Source organism: Bos taurus, chromosome 4, assembly GCF_002263795.3.
Source record: "Bos taurus isolate L1 Dominette 01449 registration number 42190680 breed Hereford chromosome 4, ARS-UCD2.0, whole genome shotgun sequence".
Lineage (NCBI taxonomy): Eukaryota > Metazoa > Chordata > Mammalia > Artiodactyla > Bovidae > Bos > Bos taurus.
Genome location: NC_037331.1, coordinates 119,472,671 through 119,490,654, shown reverse-complemented (window position 1 = coordinate 119,490,654; position 17,984 = coordinate 119,472,671). Strand labels below are relative to the sequence as shown.

The following is a 17,984-nucleotide window of genomic DNA, read 5'->3' as shown; positions in this document are numbered from 1 at the left end:
TGACCTGAACTCCAGTTCCTGTCTCCCTGGTCTGGTGAGGTTTCTGTCAGCTCATCTGGCTTCTCAGCTGCATTCCTCCGGGTTTCTCAACCTCTGGTACCACAGCGCTGGGGGAGAGGCACCGCAGAGTGCCTCCTCACTGCCCTGCGCGCCTTCTGCCCTGTGTCCTCGTCCTTCGCGCCTTGAGTGCCCTGTGACCTCAGGTAGACATGCACTTGGGTCTCTTCTGGGTTTCTCATGTTCTCAGCAGATGGGCTGCTGCAAGGTGCTCTGATCATCATATCTGGAAGCCAGTGTTATTTTTAGGGAAAAAATAGATTTGAACTCTAGTATATTTCCATGTGAAAGTTGGAAGAACCGATAGTTTCTGTTGGGAGATAGGTTTAGAAGACAGAGGGCGGAGGTTGAGTTTTAGGTGTGTAATTTGTTTCAAAATATTTCTCTGGGTAAATATTTTAAATTTAGGTGGGTTTCATGGTTTTGGGGGTTTGTTGTAATTGTTGTTTTCAGGAAAATACTGCCCAAGGTGTGAGGTAAATTTTAAGCAGTGAGGCTTGACGTAAACAGCTGTAGAAAAACTCCAGTCAGGGCTTCACTTATTTTACCTGTGAAACGCCACCCAGCAGGTCTGGTAAACTCTTGGAAATACCTGTTTAGCTTGACCACTTAGTCGACTCATATCTTTATGAGTGGTGAGCACTGTTTCTTGGATTTTATGCTTTGTAGCTTCAGGACGAAGACAGCCTGAAAACACTGGGAGTGTTACAAATAGCAGAGAAAAGAGTTTTGAAAAATGGATTTTAGAACTTTTCACTAGAGCCCCTCCTGTGTAAGGAGGGGCCGGGAACCTGGCCCCTGGAACAGTTTGGCCCGGCACTGTCTCAGGGACCTCAGGACCCGGCCTGGTGCCAGAGTTGCATTGGAGGCCAGCCTCGGCGTGCCCGCCTGTGCTCCGTGGCTTCTGGCTAGCACCCGCTTTCTGGTACTCGGATTCTTCGCCTGCCGAGTAGGGAGGAAGCACAGTGGTTCACCTGTCAGGTTCCTGCACAGCCTTAGAGACAAAACAGGAAACGAGCCAGGAGTCGGGCCTTCAGGGAGGGGCAGCGGTGAGCAGGGCAGTGCAGACAAGGGGAGAGGCTGCTTTCAGGTGGGCAGCGGGCATTAGTGCGCTGAGGAGGAAGCTAGAGGGGGTGAGGGAAGGAGCAGCTGGCTGTCAGGAAGGACAAGCGTTTGTTGTTGTATACACTGTGGATCGTATGACAACGCAGTTTATCCTCCTAGTTTTATGGCCTCAGGAAGTACTTTGGTTCTGGTGTATAAACAGCTTTTAACTTCAGGAATCATCTGGGGGCCCCAGTGGTGTGACTGCTCTTCCTTCACCAGTGAGTGGACCAGGGTCCTTTAAGGCTGAAACATCACCAGTGTGTCCTCACTTGCTGGCTAATCTACTGACAGCTCTGAGTCAAGCTACTGGTTTGCCTTGGGACTCTGCAGTCACTTATTTGGTGGTGGTGTTATTTGGGGAAATATTGATCCACATGAGGACACAATACTACATGATCCATGGTCAGTTGGAACTGAGGATTCGGAGGACTGACTGTAAATTATATGCAGATTTTTGGCTGTGCAGAGGGTCAGCTCCTCTAACCCCTAAACTGTTCAGGAGTCAGCTATATATGGTTCAGATTTTTGTTACATTCACAAGATTGTGTCAGTTCAGTTCAGTTCAGTCACTCAGTCCTGTCCAACTCTTTGCGACCCCATGAATTGCAGCACACCAGGCCTCCCTGTCCATCACCAACTCCCAGACTTCACTCAAACTCACGTCCATCAAATCGGTGATGCCATCCAGCCATCTCATCCTCTGTCATCCCCTTTTCCTCTTGCCCCCAATCCCTCCCAGCATCAGAGTCTTTTCCAATGAGTCACCTCTTTGCATGAGGTGGCCAAAGTACTGGAGTTTCAACTTAAGCGTCATTCCTTCCAAAGAACACCCAGGACTGATCTCCTTTAGAATGGACTGGTTGGATCTCCTTGCAGTCCAAGGGACTCTCAAGAGTCTTCTCCAACAGCGCAGTTCAAAGCATCAATTCTTCGCCCTCAGCTTTCTTCACAGTCCACCTCTCACATCCATACATGACCACTGGAAAAACCATAGCCTTGACTAGACGGACCTTTATTGGCAAAGTAATGTCTCTGCTTTTTAATATGCTGTCTAGGTTGGTCATCGGAGAAGGCGATGGCACCCGACTCCAGTACTCTTGGCTAGAAAATCCCATGGACGGAGGAGCCTGGTAGGCTACAGTCCATGGGGTCACTAAGGGTCGGACGCGACTGAAATGACTTCACTTTCACTTTTCACTTTCATGCATTGGAGAAGGAAATGGCAGCCCACTCCAGTGTTCTTGCCTGGAGAATCCCAGGGACAGGGGAGCCTGGTTGGATGCCGTCTATGGGGTTGCACAGAGTCGGACACGACTGAAGTGACTTAGCAGCAGCAGCAGCAGGTTGGTCATAACTTTCCTTCCAAGGAGTAAGTGTCTTTTAATTCCATGGCTGCAATCACCATCTACAGTGATTTTGGAGCCCCCCAAAATAAAGTCTGTCACTGTTTCCACTGTTTCCCCATCTATTTTCTATGAAGTGATGGGACCAGATGCCATGATCTTCGTTTTCTGAATGTTGAGCTTTAAGCCAACTTTTTCAAATCTCCTCTTTCACTTTCATCAAGAGGCTTTTTAGTTCCTCTTCACTTTCTGCCATAAGGGTGGTGTCATCTGCATATGTGAGGTTATTGACATTTCTCCCGGCAATCTTGATTCCAGCTTGTGCTTCTTCCAGCCCAATGTTTCTCATGATGTACAGTGCGTATAAGTTAAATAAGTAGGGTGACAGTATACAGCTTTGATGTTCTCCTTTTCATTGTGTAACCATCATCAAAATCTAATTTTAGAATGTTTTTGTCCATAAGCACTGGCACTCACTCTCCACTCCCTCCGCCTTCCTTATGCCAGCCTCAGGCAACTGCTAGTCTCCCTTCTGTATCAAGGCTTCCCTTTTCTGGGTGTGCATGCCTGTGGAATCAGACACTGTGCAGTCCTTGTGGCTTGGACAACCCATGTGATAGATGATAGAGGTCTGTAGATAGGTGATAGAAAATGAGAGAGGTGATGTGATTGATAGATACAATGGTGATACGTTGATGATTGATAGATGCAATGCTGATGGGTTGATAGATAAACGGCGATAAACAGAGATACCCGTCCATTCCCTCTTGAGGTGATGTACTCTAGTTGTATAATATATAACCACTGGGGAAGTCTGGGTGAAGTGCACACAGGGGCTTTCTTCTGTAATATTGCTCTTTTGCAATATTTGTAATTATTTCAAAAGAAAAAAAATGAGAGTGATCTTATGATCTAGTTACTGGTTTCTATATAATTTGCATTTATAGTGAATAAACTAGTGGGTTTTTCTAGGAAAAATTGGACAGAGTTTGGGATTTGATCAAGAGATTATGAAAATTTTTGTAGTTTTTTTCCCCCTGAGATTCTTGTATGGAAAACAAAGAATGATAAGGTAAGCTATGGTATTTCTCCCTGGGTTATCACTGTAACACCAAAACTGAAGGGTTTCTTTTTAATTTTTGTTTTTAGTTATTTCTGTATTCCGTGGTCACAGTTAATTACAGACAAGCACTGAGGGATGTGCTGGAACGTTGGTCTCAAACATCCAATAAAGATAAATGATTATATTCAGGGAAAAGTCTCAGTGCTTTCAGGTGCTGGAGTCTCTGTTGTTTCTCTGTTGCATACAAATAGAGGAATGAAAGGAGAAAACAATAAGGTTTTAGGTTCATAAATTTCTCTGACTTCATTCTCATAACTTTTGAGATATTTGTGTCAGTGTGAGAGAATGAAATTAAGCTTTTAGAAATACCATATATTTCTTTACTGTAAATCAAAAGATTTATTCATGGCTTTTCTGAATTTGCATTTGAAAAAACAAAACCGAAACAAATACCTCTCCCCACAAAAAAACTCCCATACATTTTTCCAGTATAATTTCTCAGAGCTCTAAGATTTTGCTGCACTTATTACAATGGTAGTTTTCCCCCAGGATAATTGTGTAGATATCTACAGAAGTGAAATACTGCCGGAAGTCACTCTGTGTTAATGTTTAATTACATACAGAGTTGCTTTTTCTCCTTAGAAGAGTATTTAAAATTTTAATAAATATTGCATGGTACTAAGCTTATTCCTTGAAAATGAAAAATTTATAGTAAAATTTCAAACATAAGGTGACTTCTGATTCCGTGTAGATGTTTGGTATACCTGTCCGTTCTGTAATCTGTAAATTTAACCCCAGCATCACAACATCATAGTCTCATAGGTTCTTTCTTCCCTTCCTCCTTCCCTCCCTTCTTTCCCTTTTCCTTTCCTTTTCATTTTTATAACAGAACAAAGCTGGGTTGATTCCACTTAGTACAAAGAATGTGTCCAGTTAATTCAGCGCAATAATTACTTCTCTATCTTCTTGTCCATTCCAATCAAGATGTAAGCTTGTAAATTTGAATGGTAGCTTTCGATTTGAATTTAAAATAAAAAACAACCATATTGTCTTATGTGTTTAGCAAAGAAGATGAGAAGACATGTTTCCTGTTGTTGGACTCATTTTAATTTGTGAGATATGTCTCATGCCAAAACTTCAACTTTAAACCAAGCTTGTCAAGCAATTTCCTTGTGTAAGTTTTTTTTTTCTTTTTAGCATTTACGGAAAGAATATGTCAATGACTTTAGAATTTTATTAAAATATGCTTCAAGTCTTTGAAAAATATCACAGACATGCATCTATATGTAAGGCATTAAACCTCTTGGCATTAGTATTTTGATGAAGGGGGATGTCTGATTGTTCTCCTGGGTGGAAGTCATGATGCATCCCTGTTGGTTTTTTTTTTTTTGCTTTTGCTTGTTTTCTTGTATCCCTGTTTTGACCCAGCCATTGATTCTGAGTCCTGGCTTAAATCCCCTTAATCATTCTATGCATGCACTGAAATTTAAGCCCCCTTCAAAATTAAATGGATAGATAAATAGTGTGTCTAACACAGCAATGTATGAGATTATAGGAGCCTCACAGTGACATTCTCTTTAGTGAATTAGAAGTAAGTTTGTTCTCACATAATTTGGACAGCTTTCTTAATTATAGAAATCATGCTGGGATAGACCTAGCTTTGTTTTTCTTTTGGCCATGCCATGTGGCACACGAGATTTTAGTTACCTGACAGGGATTGAACCCATGGCCCCTGCAGCGGAAGCACAGAGTCCTAACCACTGGACCACTGAGAAATTCCCCAAGCCAAGCTTTTTAATTTTTATTTTACTGTTTCCTGATCTGCAAAAATAGGTAGTGGAAAGTAATCAAAGTCTACATAAAGCTGATCAAACCAACCAAGAAAATAGTAATTGTGGATGTTGAAAAATATTAATTGCTGTATTTACTGTGTGACTGTGGATTGATTGCCTACTTTTTTGTGCACTAGACATAGATGAACCAAGTTGTTTTTTTACCCTCCAAAGGAGTAATTTGGCCCTGCTGCTACCATTTGACAGAGATTCTGAGAGACATTCCTCCCCCACGTTTTTAGCCTTGAATACTTTATTCTTTATAGAAGTAGCTATTAGGAGAAAGTGTCCCGGTATTTAGAAAAAAATATCATTAAGATTTCTTGGCCCTATTTTTCCAATTTCCATGCACGCTGAATCTCTGGAGAAGATGGGAGGCAGCAGATTGAAACTGGGAATTGTGAGGCTTTAAAGACAGAGATGGTTTAATAACCCATGTGCGAAATGGATAAAGAAGTTTTAATATAAAAAAATTAGAGGCCATACATTTAGCTGATGCCACTTTGCGTTTGAGTCATTTTCTCCTAACATGCTCCCCAGCCAGTCTTGAGGATGCTCAGAGTCCCCCTCTGCGGTACTGGAAAGAGCTGGCATGGGCCTGCAAGATGCTGGTGCCGTTTAAACTTTGTTTAGACCCTCTTATTTGAAAGTTCTCTCCAGTGTCAGTATTTGTTAGTGTCTCTGATACTTTTTTCCCATCATAATTACATAGCATAAAGAGATTTTGAGGGACTTTCCTCCAGGCCACATACAGATGCTCCCAGGGCCCCGGTTCATCACAGCAGGCCAGTCACACGTGGTTTTCTGAAAGCACTGGTATAGAGACCTGTAGGTATCTGATTGACCCAGGGTCCACAGAGGGAGAACGGTTTCTGGCCTTCTCTTGGACTGGTGTCCATCTTTCTCCATCATTGACAGCATCTCCCAGATCCTGGCTTCTCCAGGCAGTCCTGGCTTGATTGGCCAGTTTACTGTTTGAAGTTTAATGACATTTCATTTCTAAATTGCTCATTTTATCCATTATCTTTTGTATTTTACTTAAAGATGTTAAATCAGTAATGCTTCCGGTGTAGTAGATAGGCCGTCTTTACTTGGATTTCCCAGACCTTGACTAATTCTTTTAGATGTTTAAATAAAGGAGTGAGTTACTTTCCACCGCAGTTTCAGTGCTAATGGTGCTCGCAGGCTTCATCGGGGTTCTCTGCAGCCCCAGGAGGCGCCCGCTGCACTGTGTGTGGTTGTCTTGGGCTGAACAGAGATGTCTGCACGAGTGCTGACCATCAGCAGGGTCTCCCAGAAGAGAGTCCTCTGTTTAGCTTCAGTTCCAAACATTACTTCATGTTCAGAAGTGGGGGAAATAGGATTTAAGTAGAAGATGTCAGCTGTGTGTAAATTGGTTCCATCCTTTATGCTTCAGGGAGGACTTACAGTCATGGGGTCTGGGCCTCTTCCCTCTAACTCACTTGTTCCCTTGGGACTTTGAACAGATTATCCGTGGAGAGACTGTGTTTCCATATCTGTTAGGTGGTGCATGGACTGCTGACAAGGTTGTTGTGAAGATTAAAAAAAGGCACTGTTTGCAGGGTTCTGGCATACAGTCAGCGTTGTGTCTTGGGTTTATTTTTCCTAAGCAAGCAGCTTTGATAATATCAACATCATATTAGAATCAAAAATATGCCTTTGTTCTTTTTGAAGAAAAGATTAAAGAGATTTCTTAGTTTCAACTCTTAAGTCAAAATTTCGGTGCTCCTACAATGGTTATTTCTAGTTTGTAAAGATACTATGAATAATAAATATGAAAACATGTTTCATAATTAGACGTATAGAGATTTGAGTGGATTTTCTTCTTCTTTGGATTTTTGAAAATGATTTACAACCAAATGACATGTGTTCATTATTCCTCTATGCTTTGGGGACACATTTTCTATTTTCCCTGTACATCTTTACCTCTCTCTCTGAGGTTTTTGCTACTTTAAATTGTTTTGTGGAACATAAACAAATGTCTGTGAGTATGTATTAGTGAGAAGCAGTAAACAGAATTAAAATGTGGTAACAGGTTTATTTTATTGCATTTTGAAATATTCTTTTTCTTTGGCACTTTGAAACAATCTCTTATAAATTAAAAACCACAGAATTGTTGAATGTCTTGGGATTCTCTACCAAGAGATGGCTTGATTTTCAAATTCTTCTTATATAAACTTTAGTGATGTAAGCCCGTTCTCTTCCCTTGAAAGCTTACTTGTGCAGATGGTTTCTCTGCCCTCTCCTCTGGTAGTTACAGGATAGAGTTCCTCAAATATTAATCTTATGTAATTTTTCTTCTGAAAACCCTCAGGTTGACCCGTTGCCAGTAGAACAAAATCCGTGCTCCTCTATGTGTGGCACAGAAGGCACATCGGGCTGGTCCTGACCTGATTTTCCAGCTTCAGCACCTACCATTCTTCCGTTGTCTTGGTCCAGCCAGAGTAAATTACATGCTCCATTTTTTTGCTTAGAATGTACTGTTTCTTTGCATGGCAGACCCCAGCTAATCTCATCAAACCCATGTCACATGCTATCTTCCTAAATCTCTCATGGACTCTTAGAGGCAGCATCAGGCCCTCCCCAGCCTGTACTGTCCTTCCCTCCTAGGCTGGTGGCCACACCTGTCCTTGCCAGTGTGAGCCTCCCAAGGACATGACCACACCCAGTTCTGCATTATGTCCCTGGCCCTGGGCACAGCGCCAGACCCAACTAACTGAAAAGTGACTTCTTCAACCTGTTTTTCTAAAAGAACAGCCTGTATATTTGCGGTAGATTAAGGAATAGCACAGTGATGAAAATGCAGTAACAGAATCAGAATTTACACCAGGTGAACTGTACTCTTTCCTGGTGCATGGTGGTGAGTAGCTGCTGCTAAGTCGCTTCAGTCATGTCTGACTCTGTGCGACCCCATAGATGGCAGCCCACGAGGCTCCCGTCCCTGGGATTCTCCAGGCAAGAACATTGGAGTGGGTTGCCATTGGTGGTGAGTAGAGAAGTTCTCTTATTAGGTGTAGGTGACTCAAGGGACTGGTGTGTTTTGCCTGAGGTGTGTGACAGGATACATAGGAGTTGATGGTTTGTTAGCAGGAATGGCTTGAGGAATATCAGTGAACTTGAAGAAATCACGTTATGTTAGAGAAAGCAGATATTATATTTTTGAATAGTTTTGCAGGAGTTATTGTATTTGGTCATTAAGATGTTTGTTTCAACGTAGTTATATTTTAGCTTTAAAACTTGAGGATTCAGAAAAAAAATTTTTTTCAAATCAGATTTAGAGTAGGTTACTTGTATTATAAGAAAATCTTGTTTCCAAGTATTCTTGCTGATATAATCAATATGTTCAAAATCAATTTTGTGAAAACTCTTGTTACACAGTTTGAGTTACTTATTATATAAAACACTACTTCCTGTGTTAGAAAATTCTTGGTTTTAATCTTAAGTTAGACTAATAACTGGAAAAGTAGTTTATGCTTCTTACACATAGTTCAAATGTATAGAAATAGAGGAAAAAGTAAAATCCTCACTCCGGTCCTTGTTACACTAGTTTGATGTGTGTTTTTGCAGTTTTTCTGTACACTCATAAGCATGTATAACGTATATAAAAGTATGTTTATATGTACACAGAGAAATATACCAGTGTTTTTAAGAATATGTGACCTCTATTTAGTACATTTTCATTAATTGGAAAGTTTGGCAGTACTTTATTACCAAACATAGTAATTTCTTGAAATGCTTTCACTGAAAGTAGAAGTTCATTGAATGATATTTGCACAGGTGAATTTGGTCCGCTGTACTGACTTGCTCCTTGGAAGAAAAACTGTGACAAACCTAGTTCAGTTCAGTTCAGTCGCTCAGTCGTGTCCGACTCTTTGAGACCCCATGAATTGCAGCACACAGGCCTCCCTGTCCATCACCAACTCCCAGAGTTCACCCAGACTCACGTCCATCGAGTTGGTGATGCCATCCAGCCAGCTCATCCTTTGTCGTCCCCTTCTCCTCCTGCCCCCAATCTCTCCCAGCATCAGAGTCTTTTCCAGTGAGTCAACTCTTCGCATGAGGTGGCCAAAGTACTGGAGTTTCAGTTTTAGCATCATTCTTTCCAAAGAAATCCCAGGGCTGATCTCCTTCAGAATGGACTGTTTGGATTTCCTTGCAGTCCAAGGGACTCTTCAAGAGTCTTCTCCAACACCACAGTTCAAAAGTATCAGTTCTTCGGCACTCAGCCTTCTTCACAGTCCAACTCTCACATCCATACATGACCACAGGAAAAACCATAGCCTTGACTAGACGGACCTTTGTTGGCAAAGTAATGTCTCTGCTTTTGAATATGCTATCTAGGTTGGTCATAACTTTCCTTCCAAGGAGTAAGCGTCTTTTAATTTCATGGCTGCAGTCACCATCTGCAGGGATTTTGGAGCCCCCAAAAATAAAGTATGACACTGTTTCCACTGTTTCCCTATCTATTTCCCACGAAGTGATGGGACTGGATGCCATGTGTATTAAAAAGCAGAGACATTTCTTTACTGACAAAGGTCCGTCTAGTCAAAGCTATGCTTTTTCCAGTAGTCATGTATGGATGTGAGAGTTGGACTATAAAGAAAGCTGAGTGCCGAAGAATTGATGGTTTTGAACTGTGGTGTTGGAGAAGACTTGAGAGTCTCTTGGACATCAAGGAGATCCAACCAGTCCATCCTAAAGGAGATCAATCCTGGGTGTTCATTGGAAGGACTGATGTTGAAGCTGAAACTCCAGTACTTTGGCCACCTGATGCGAAGAGCTGCTGAATGGAAAAGACCCTGATGCTGGGAAAGATTGAAGGCAGGAGGAGAAGGGGACAACAGAGGATGAGATGGTTGGATGGCATCACCAACTTGATAGACATGAGTTTGAGCAGGCTCCGGGAGTTGGTGATGGACAGGGAGGTGGTTCATGGGGTTGCAAAGAGTTGGACATGAATGAGCGACTGAACTGAACTGACTGGAAGACAGAGGGACCGACAAGGGCCCAGTTGGTAAATGAAGTCCCTCGTTTGGTCAGTGAAGGAGTTCTCTGACGCTGGGAAAGTAGAAAGGAGCCATGTAAGTGTCTTAAGGATTTGAAGAGTTGGACGGGGAGGCGGGAGCTGAGGATGTGCCCTGCCCCTGCTGGTGAACCTCAAGGCCTGTCTGTGCGGTGACTGTGGGACAGCTGTTCCCACAGGGAACAGGGCCGGGTGGGCGCGGACGGGGGAGCTCACTTCCACCTTGGGCCCTTCTCCTGTTCTCATCTCTCCTCTCTTGTCCCCTTCCTTGGGAACCATGTTTTTAAGTTTTTAAGTTAATTTTTATTTTAAAACTTTATTATATACACCTTCTCCCTCCACCCCACTCCCCTGAATGAATGGTAGCCAGTTGTAGCTGCTTTTCTCTGTATTTTCACTGAAAACAAATCTTGGGAGTTACTCCACAGAAGTATTCCAGCAGCTCTGGCAGCCCCCGCCCTGGACCACTCCTCCCTCCTGTAGCTGTGCAGCCCTCACGTGTGGGCACGTCTGTCCCACCCTGCCGCTCAGGGCAGTGGTGGCCGCTCCCGGCATGCCGCACATGCATCGTTCTCCTAGGCCAGATTCTGAGAAATGGGATTGCTGGTTCACAGGGTGGATGGATGCACATGGAATTTTGTCATTACTACTTCATCATTATTTCGTGTTCTTGGACACTAGCTCTTTGCCGTGGCAAGTGTGAATGTTAAGTAAAACCAGTCTTAAATTGCTCTGTTGTGAGTCTTGGGTGGAATACTAGGTCTGCTAATAGTGTTTTATTGTGAAGTGCTGTCTGGTTTTCTGAACTTCGCCATCAGCTGTTTCAGGATTTGTACAACCTCTGGAGCGTAGATTCTTGTTGTTCAGTTACTCAGTCATGTCTGACTCTGCGACCCCATGGACTGCAGCATGCCAGACTTTCCTGTCCTTCACCATCTCCTGGAGCTTGCTCAAACTCATGTCCATGGAGTCAGTAATGCCATCCAACCATCGCATCTTTTCCAGCCTCTTCTCCCGCCTTCAGTCTTTCCCAGTGTCAAGGTCTTTTCCAATGAGTCAGCTCTTTGCATCAGGTGGCCACAATATTGAAGCTTCAGCTTCAGCATCAGTCCTTCCAGTGAACACCCAGGACTGATCTCCTTTAGGATGGACTGGTTGGATCTCCTTGCAGTCCGAGGGACTCTTCAAGAGTCTTCTCCAACACCACGGTTTGAAAGCATCAGTTCTTCAGCGTTCAGCCTTTATGGTCCACCTCTAGATAAATCACCGTTAAACACACATTTTCTACTTCTGGCTACCACTCAGGATCTCGTACATTTTAAGACATGAAATCAGACTTGCAGGTTCTGCTCTTTAAGGGGGTGTGTTCTCGTGAGGGTTCAGCGTGCTCTACGAATGGTGATCTCCATGCACTTGCCACTTCCCTTCGTAGCAGAGTGGCCAAGAGCACAGGCAGACAATCTGGTTTTTCATCCTCATTGTGTCACTAGTAGCTGTCCTGTAAATTTGGGATAGTAATAGTCCCAATTTGTAGATTTGTTGTAAGAATTAACTCAGGGAATGTGTCTGACTAACTTAGCGCAGCACCTGCTACATACATAGCAGTTTATACTCAGTAAACGGTAGTTCAGTCCGGTGCTCAGTAGCTCAGCCATGTCCATCTCTTTGTGACCCCGTAGACTGTAGCCCACAAGGCTTCTATGTCCGTGGGATTCTCCAGGCAACAATCCTGGACTGGGTTGCCATGCCCTCCTCCAGGGGACCTTCCCGACCCGGGATCAAACCCCCAACTCTTGGATCACCTGCACTGGCAGGCAGATTCTTTACCACTAGCACCACTTGGGGAACCCAAATGGTAGTTACTCATATAATTTTATACAAGAATGGTTGGATGGCATCACTGACTCCATGGACATGAGTTTGAGCAAACCCTGGGAGATGGTGAAGGATAGGGAAGCCTGGATTTCTGCCGCAGCCTGTGGGGTCACAAAGAGTTGGACACGACTGAGCGACTAAACAACAACACACAAAAATAGTTTATAGTTTAGTCGTATTGTCCACCTTGATCTCCAGAAACCTAGTTCAGGGGAGATTTATGATATGTCTATCGGCCAGCCCTCAGCGTCTGCCTTTCCTCACTTTCTGCTCCTCCAAATCGTTCACCTGAAAGACCTTGAAGAGACCTTGCCCTCATCGCCCCCCAACCCCCGACCCCTCATGCCAGATCTAAATCTCTTGCAACCTAGTCTGGCTGGTCTGGAGAGCCCTCAGCTTTCTCCAGCACCGCAGCCTCCTGCCTCTGGGGGAACTGCAGTCCTTTCTGTGCTCCGGTTCCCCTCAGGTAGAAATGGCTCCTCTGCAGCGACGTGACCTCCAGACAGGAGCAGCATCGCCAGCATCCTTTCCTAAATCTCTGCTGCTTAAGCATCATCTTTCTCAACTCTTGAGCCTTTTCCTTAATTCTGGAAGGTTGCCATCTATTTGGTTTTGTTCCAGAATGGGTTCAAGCTAAAACTTAATTTAGAAAAATTTGTTGCAGGCATACCAGCCCACCCCTGGGATTCATGCAGATTAAGGGCTTCCCATCCTGCGGCATGAAGGGGCAAGTCTTAGGCATGTGGGCTCGAGGAAGGTGGAGCTGTGCGGCCGTGACAGACGTGGAGACAGTGGTCTCACCAGCCAGGACCTGGCTGTCCTGGTTTGTGCTCGGGGACCAAGGCTCAGAGGTGGAATTGGTCCTCAAGGAAGCATCTTCTTGGGCACGTACCCTAGAATAACGTTTCCTGAGCAGCTGCTCTCAGCCGGAGGCTGGGATGGGGCTTGGCTCTCGCTGGCCGCAGCGTGCATGTTACTGAGAGGAGTCGGTGTGGTCACGTTGGGCCCTGCCCTCCCCCTCCACCCCAGTCCCCAGGACAGAACTGCCGCGCTCCAGTCTGTGCTCCCGGCTGTCGTTGGGCCCCAGAGCAATTTTCAGAATGTTCGTGTGGCCATTGTGTTCTTATTCTTGGAAGGGAATGGGAGCATTTCTTAGACAACTCCCTGCTCAAAACTGCTTTAGCCTTTTTTCTGCAGGGATTGTTTTAATGACAAAAAGAGCACTTTCTCAGCTATTTCTAAGTAGGGTTGTTTTTTTTTTTTTCCCTACCTCTCCACTTATTTTCTCCAGTATACAGGCCCCATCATGGAGAACTGTAATTATAATCCTCGTTTGGGAGACTCTGTGGAGAGGGGCCAATTAAGGAACATTGTGTGCCGTCTCCTTTGGGCCAAAAGGGGAAGAGAAAGGTGGGCTTCTGAGGCTCTGAGCCTGGAGGCCTACGGAGGGTGGGGGTGCTAAGGGATGAGCTCGAGGTTTCGGGCTCTGTGGGTGCTCTTCAGGCCAGCGGGGAGGTGGGCAGGGGTTTCAGAGTGTCCTCACAACATGAGGGCCTGGGCCACACGCTTCTGTGGAAGGTTTCCCAGCACGGGGTGAAAGAGCCGCAGACATAGAGTAGATATACAGTAAGAATACTAACTGGCCTGTGTGACATTTTACTTAGAGTTGTCAGGAGTTGCTAAGTCGTGTGTATGTTTTTCTCTTAGGTTCATTTTCCAGACACTGAGAGAGCAGAATGGCTAAATAAGGTAAGAGAAGAGTACACGAAACACCAGATATCAGTGGGAATTAGAGGGTGAGATGCCACCTTTCCATATTTGGGGATTTGGATGTTGACAATATGTGAACTCATTTGGACTTAGCGGGTTGGCTTCTGCTCTCAAAATAACTGAGACGTTACTTTGCTTTTCTAAGCAGTGCAAACTGTGTCTTTGACATGGAAAGCTAATAATACTCTCATAGTTGGACATTTGGCCCTGTGTCTCCTCACTTTGATGATAGTCGTGAGTGAAAATTTTAGAACATTCTTATGAAGAGGGGGATAACTCCCAAGAAATCTAGCCTTTTTAAAAAGGTTATGTTTTTAAATCATTATACTTTGAAATACATCTCTTTTATCTCTGTATTTTATATATCCTTAGAATTGTAGTAAAAACTAATGTAGGTAATGATTACCCGTAACGTAATCACTGGAAGTTAGTCCGTCCTTAAAGAGAACTCATTAATGTTTGTTAAGAACAACACAGTTTTAGAAAGTTTTTAGCACTGAGTTGAAATTACAGGATTATCTGACTGTTTGTGCATACCAAGTTGCTTCAGTCATATCCAGCTCTTTGACCCCATTGATTATAACCCACCAGGCTCTTCTATCCACGGGATTCTCCAGGCAAGAATATTTGAGTGAGTCGCCATGCACTACTAAAGGGGATCTTCCCGACCCAAGGATCGAACCCTTGTCTCCTGTGGCTCCTGCATTGCAGGCAGATTGTTTACTGATGAGCCACTGGGGAAGCCCCTTTCTGACTTTTTAGTAATGATTAAATGTGCTGATATGCATAAACAAAATATTTAACTCAAATAACTAATTCCTGCAATATACAGGTTGGTTAATCAATAGTTTATTGTTATAATACATTTTTAAATTTTAGATGCTGTTTTTGCATAACAAAAAAGGACGCCCCCTGCTTTTGCCTTTCAAAAATTCTGGTAAACTGTACGAGCGTGATTTTTCATGATGGCTTAGATACTGTACTGTTTGTTTGACTGAGTGAAAGTCTCTCAGTCATGTCCAAGTCTTTGTGACCCCACAGACTATACAGTCCATGGAATTCTCCAGGCCAGAACACTGGAGTGGGGAGCCTTTCCCTTCTGCAGGGGATCTTCCCAACCCAGGGATTGGACCCAGGTCTCCCTCATTGCAGGTGGGTTCTTTACCAGCTGAGCCATGTTTAACCTGAACTCCTTCTCTTTTCCAGACTGTAAAACACATGTGGCCTTTTATTTGCCAGTTTATAGAGAAGTTGTTTCGAGAAACCATAGAGCCGGCCGTGCGGGGCGCACACACCCACCTCAGCACCTTCAGCTTCACGAGGGTGGACCTGGGGCAGCAGGTTTGTCTCCTCTCGGGCTTTCTTACCTGTGCACCACTGGAGAGAAGGCTAAGCCACTTCACATTGCTTTCTAGAGCGAGCTGTTTTCTGGAAGGCTGGCTGTGTGCACAGGCCCTCCCTGGGTCTCCTGTCTCGGGGTCTCTCCTCTGTCGGGACTCGCCTCCTTTGTGCGCGGGGCTGCCTCTGTCAGTCCAGGTCCACCTGCGGGCCCCTCAGCCGCACGTTCTCCCATCACAGTTACCTTTGTACTGTCCTGCAGGAGACAGGGTTTCTGTGGAAACTCACTAATGGTTGACACAAGCTGGAAGGAGCCCCCAGTCCCACCCCCATGTTTCAAAACAGCAACTCGGGGCTCCAGTGCTGGGCTCGTAGCACCGCTTTAGTGACACAGGGGAAGGGGAAGGTGGACTTTGTTCTTGGAATCGAGTCATATACAGAGGATGGTCACTGATTCCAACACTGCTGGAAGCCTCGGGACCACCATAACAGCAAGTTTCCTTTTTTATTTTTTTAAGTCAGTGTTCACAGTAACTAGCAACTGCTGAAGGTAGCATTTTTTCTATCGAGGCATAATTGACACATAATGTTTTATTAATTTCAAGGTAACATTGTTTTTATGCCTAATAAGAGTTCAGAGTTCAACAGTACTTTTTTTTAGTTTATTTTTTGGCCACACTGCGACCCTGCAGGACCCTAACTCGACAGCCAGGGGTCAGCGGCTGCAGAGCCCCACGAGCACCTTCCCCGTGCTGCGTCCTGTTGCGGATGCTCCAGGGGGCGGGGCAGAGGACCGTGACCCCAGCTGTGTCCCTGCCCCAGGCTCCCTCCCAGCCCACACTCCCAGGCGTCAGTCGCCTTTCCTTGTCGAGGTCCATCTGTGTGCAGAGACAGGCGTGTGTGTCCTGCCCAGCTGGGTCGTGCAGGCTGTGGCCCTCCTGGCTGAGTCTGCAGCGTGCTGCCGTTTTGGACGTGGTCCCTGTTCAGCTCACGGGGCCAGCGCAGGACTCCTGGGGGACACTGCCTCTCGCTTCCACTTCACCTCAGTCCCTTAAAGGGACCACGACAAGTGGGAATGCACAGTTAGAAACCGGAATGCCACATGAATGTGAAATGGGGGTTGCAAGGTTTTCTGTAAAGGGCGGGTGGTGAATAGCGTGCGTTTTGATGGTTACAGACGGTTTCAGAGGCGTGTCCTCCTCCTGCCCTGCCCCCTTCTTTTCCTTTAAAATAACACTCAGGCTGTGTCTTACAGTCAGGCACACTCATGTTCATGCAGATTTGGAATTCTTGCTCCAACTGAGTTTGTCTCAGAAAGAATTACATTCATGTTTGTGTGTGTACTTTCAACTTAATGCTGACAAAAGGTAGGAATGTTGAGAGTAGTGCAGGTTTGGTCAGAGAGCTCAGTGTCACAGGGTGCTTGGACTTCTCGTAGGAATAGAGGACCCAGGCGTCTGATGCAGGGACCGGAGGGGGCACGGGAGCCTGAGCGGAGACCCTGCGACCTGGGGTGGTGGCAGCGTGGGCCTGGAGTCTGCTCCTGCGGCCGACTGGGCAATCAGACTTCAGGACACCCTCACTGTCAGAGTGAGCGTGGGCACCCGGTGGTTCTTCAGCTTGAGTTTTTCATGTCCAGCTGTCATGTTTCGAACTTTCTTAGAAGGGGGTCTCAAATCAGTAAATTGGGAAAAGATTCTGAAATGATGTTGAAATATAAAATTTATTATTGTCTGCCTTTTCTTTTTATAGTCATTTGATTCTCACCTTATTGCCTGTATTATCTGTTGAAAATATAGTTAATCTTTTTGATTCACTCAAAAAGTTCCATTTTTATAAAAATATTAAAAAATAGAAAGTTATGACATAAAGATAAAATGAGAAGAACTTCTGTTTTAGACAGGGTATTAAGGGTGGACTAGAGGGAATGGGTCAGAGTCCCCTGGAGGAGGCAAGGACTGAGGGTCCTGGGGCGGCAGTGAAGCCGGGTCACGGCCCCGAGCGCCTGCTGAGCTAGGCAGCGCTCTATGGCCTGCTGGTCCCACATCCTGTGGGCCGCTCTCAGTCTGCAGGACCCTCCTGAGTGTCTTACAGACGAGGGTGCTCAGGGCCAGAGGCCCCCGGCGTCCTGGGGGTGAGACGACAGCATCATGAAGCAGAGTGTTCCCGCCTGGGCCTGGGACCCAGGCTCGTCTTCTCAGCTCTGCTGGGTCACAGAGTTTGGTGTTCTTTACCCTTCCTATGTTTTAAAGAAGCCAATTTTTGTTTCAGCCCCTCAGGATCAATGGTGTTAAGGTGTATACTGAGAATGTGGATAAAAGGCAGATTATTCTGGACCTTCAGATCAGGTAAGTTTGTGTGTCTGTCGTAGTTACTGGTGTGTGATGTCACTTAGCTGTGCCCATAAAGTAGAGAATAGAATGAGCACATATCTTACTGCTATTTGTTGGAATTGGACTAGCTTCTTGTTGAGGACCTAAACTTAGCTTTTCTGGTTTTAGTCCCTGATAGGAGAAGGCAATGGCAACCCATTCCAGTACTCTTGCCTGGAAAAT

At 44.9% G+C, this 17,984-nt stretch overlaps 1 protein-coding gene across 5 annotated transcripts in view; it reads left to right on the top strand.

Annotated features, from left to right (window-relative positions):
- The window catches only part of ESYT2 (extended synaptotagmin 2), a 78,084-nt gene that overhangs the window by 17,154 nt on the left and 42,946 nt on the right, over positions 1–17,984 (top strand). For all 5 annotated transcript variants that reach the window (XM_059886016.1, XM_059886015.1, XM_059886014.1 and 2 more), the window contains exons 2-4: positions 14,029–14,070; positions 15,298–15,432; positions 17,701–17,777. In XM_059886016.1, coding sequence (XP_059741999.1) covers positions 14,029–14,070; positions 15,298–15,432; positions 17,701–17,777 — 254 coding nt within the window. The remainder of the gene's footprint in view (positions 1–14,028; positions 14,071–15,297; positions 15,433–17,700; positions 17,778–17,984) is intronic.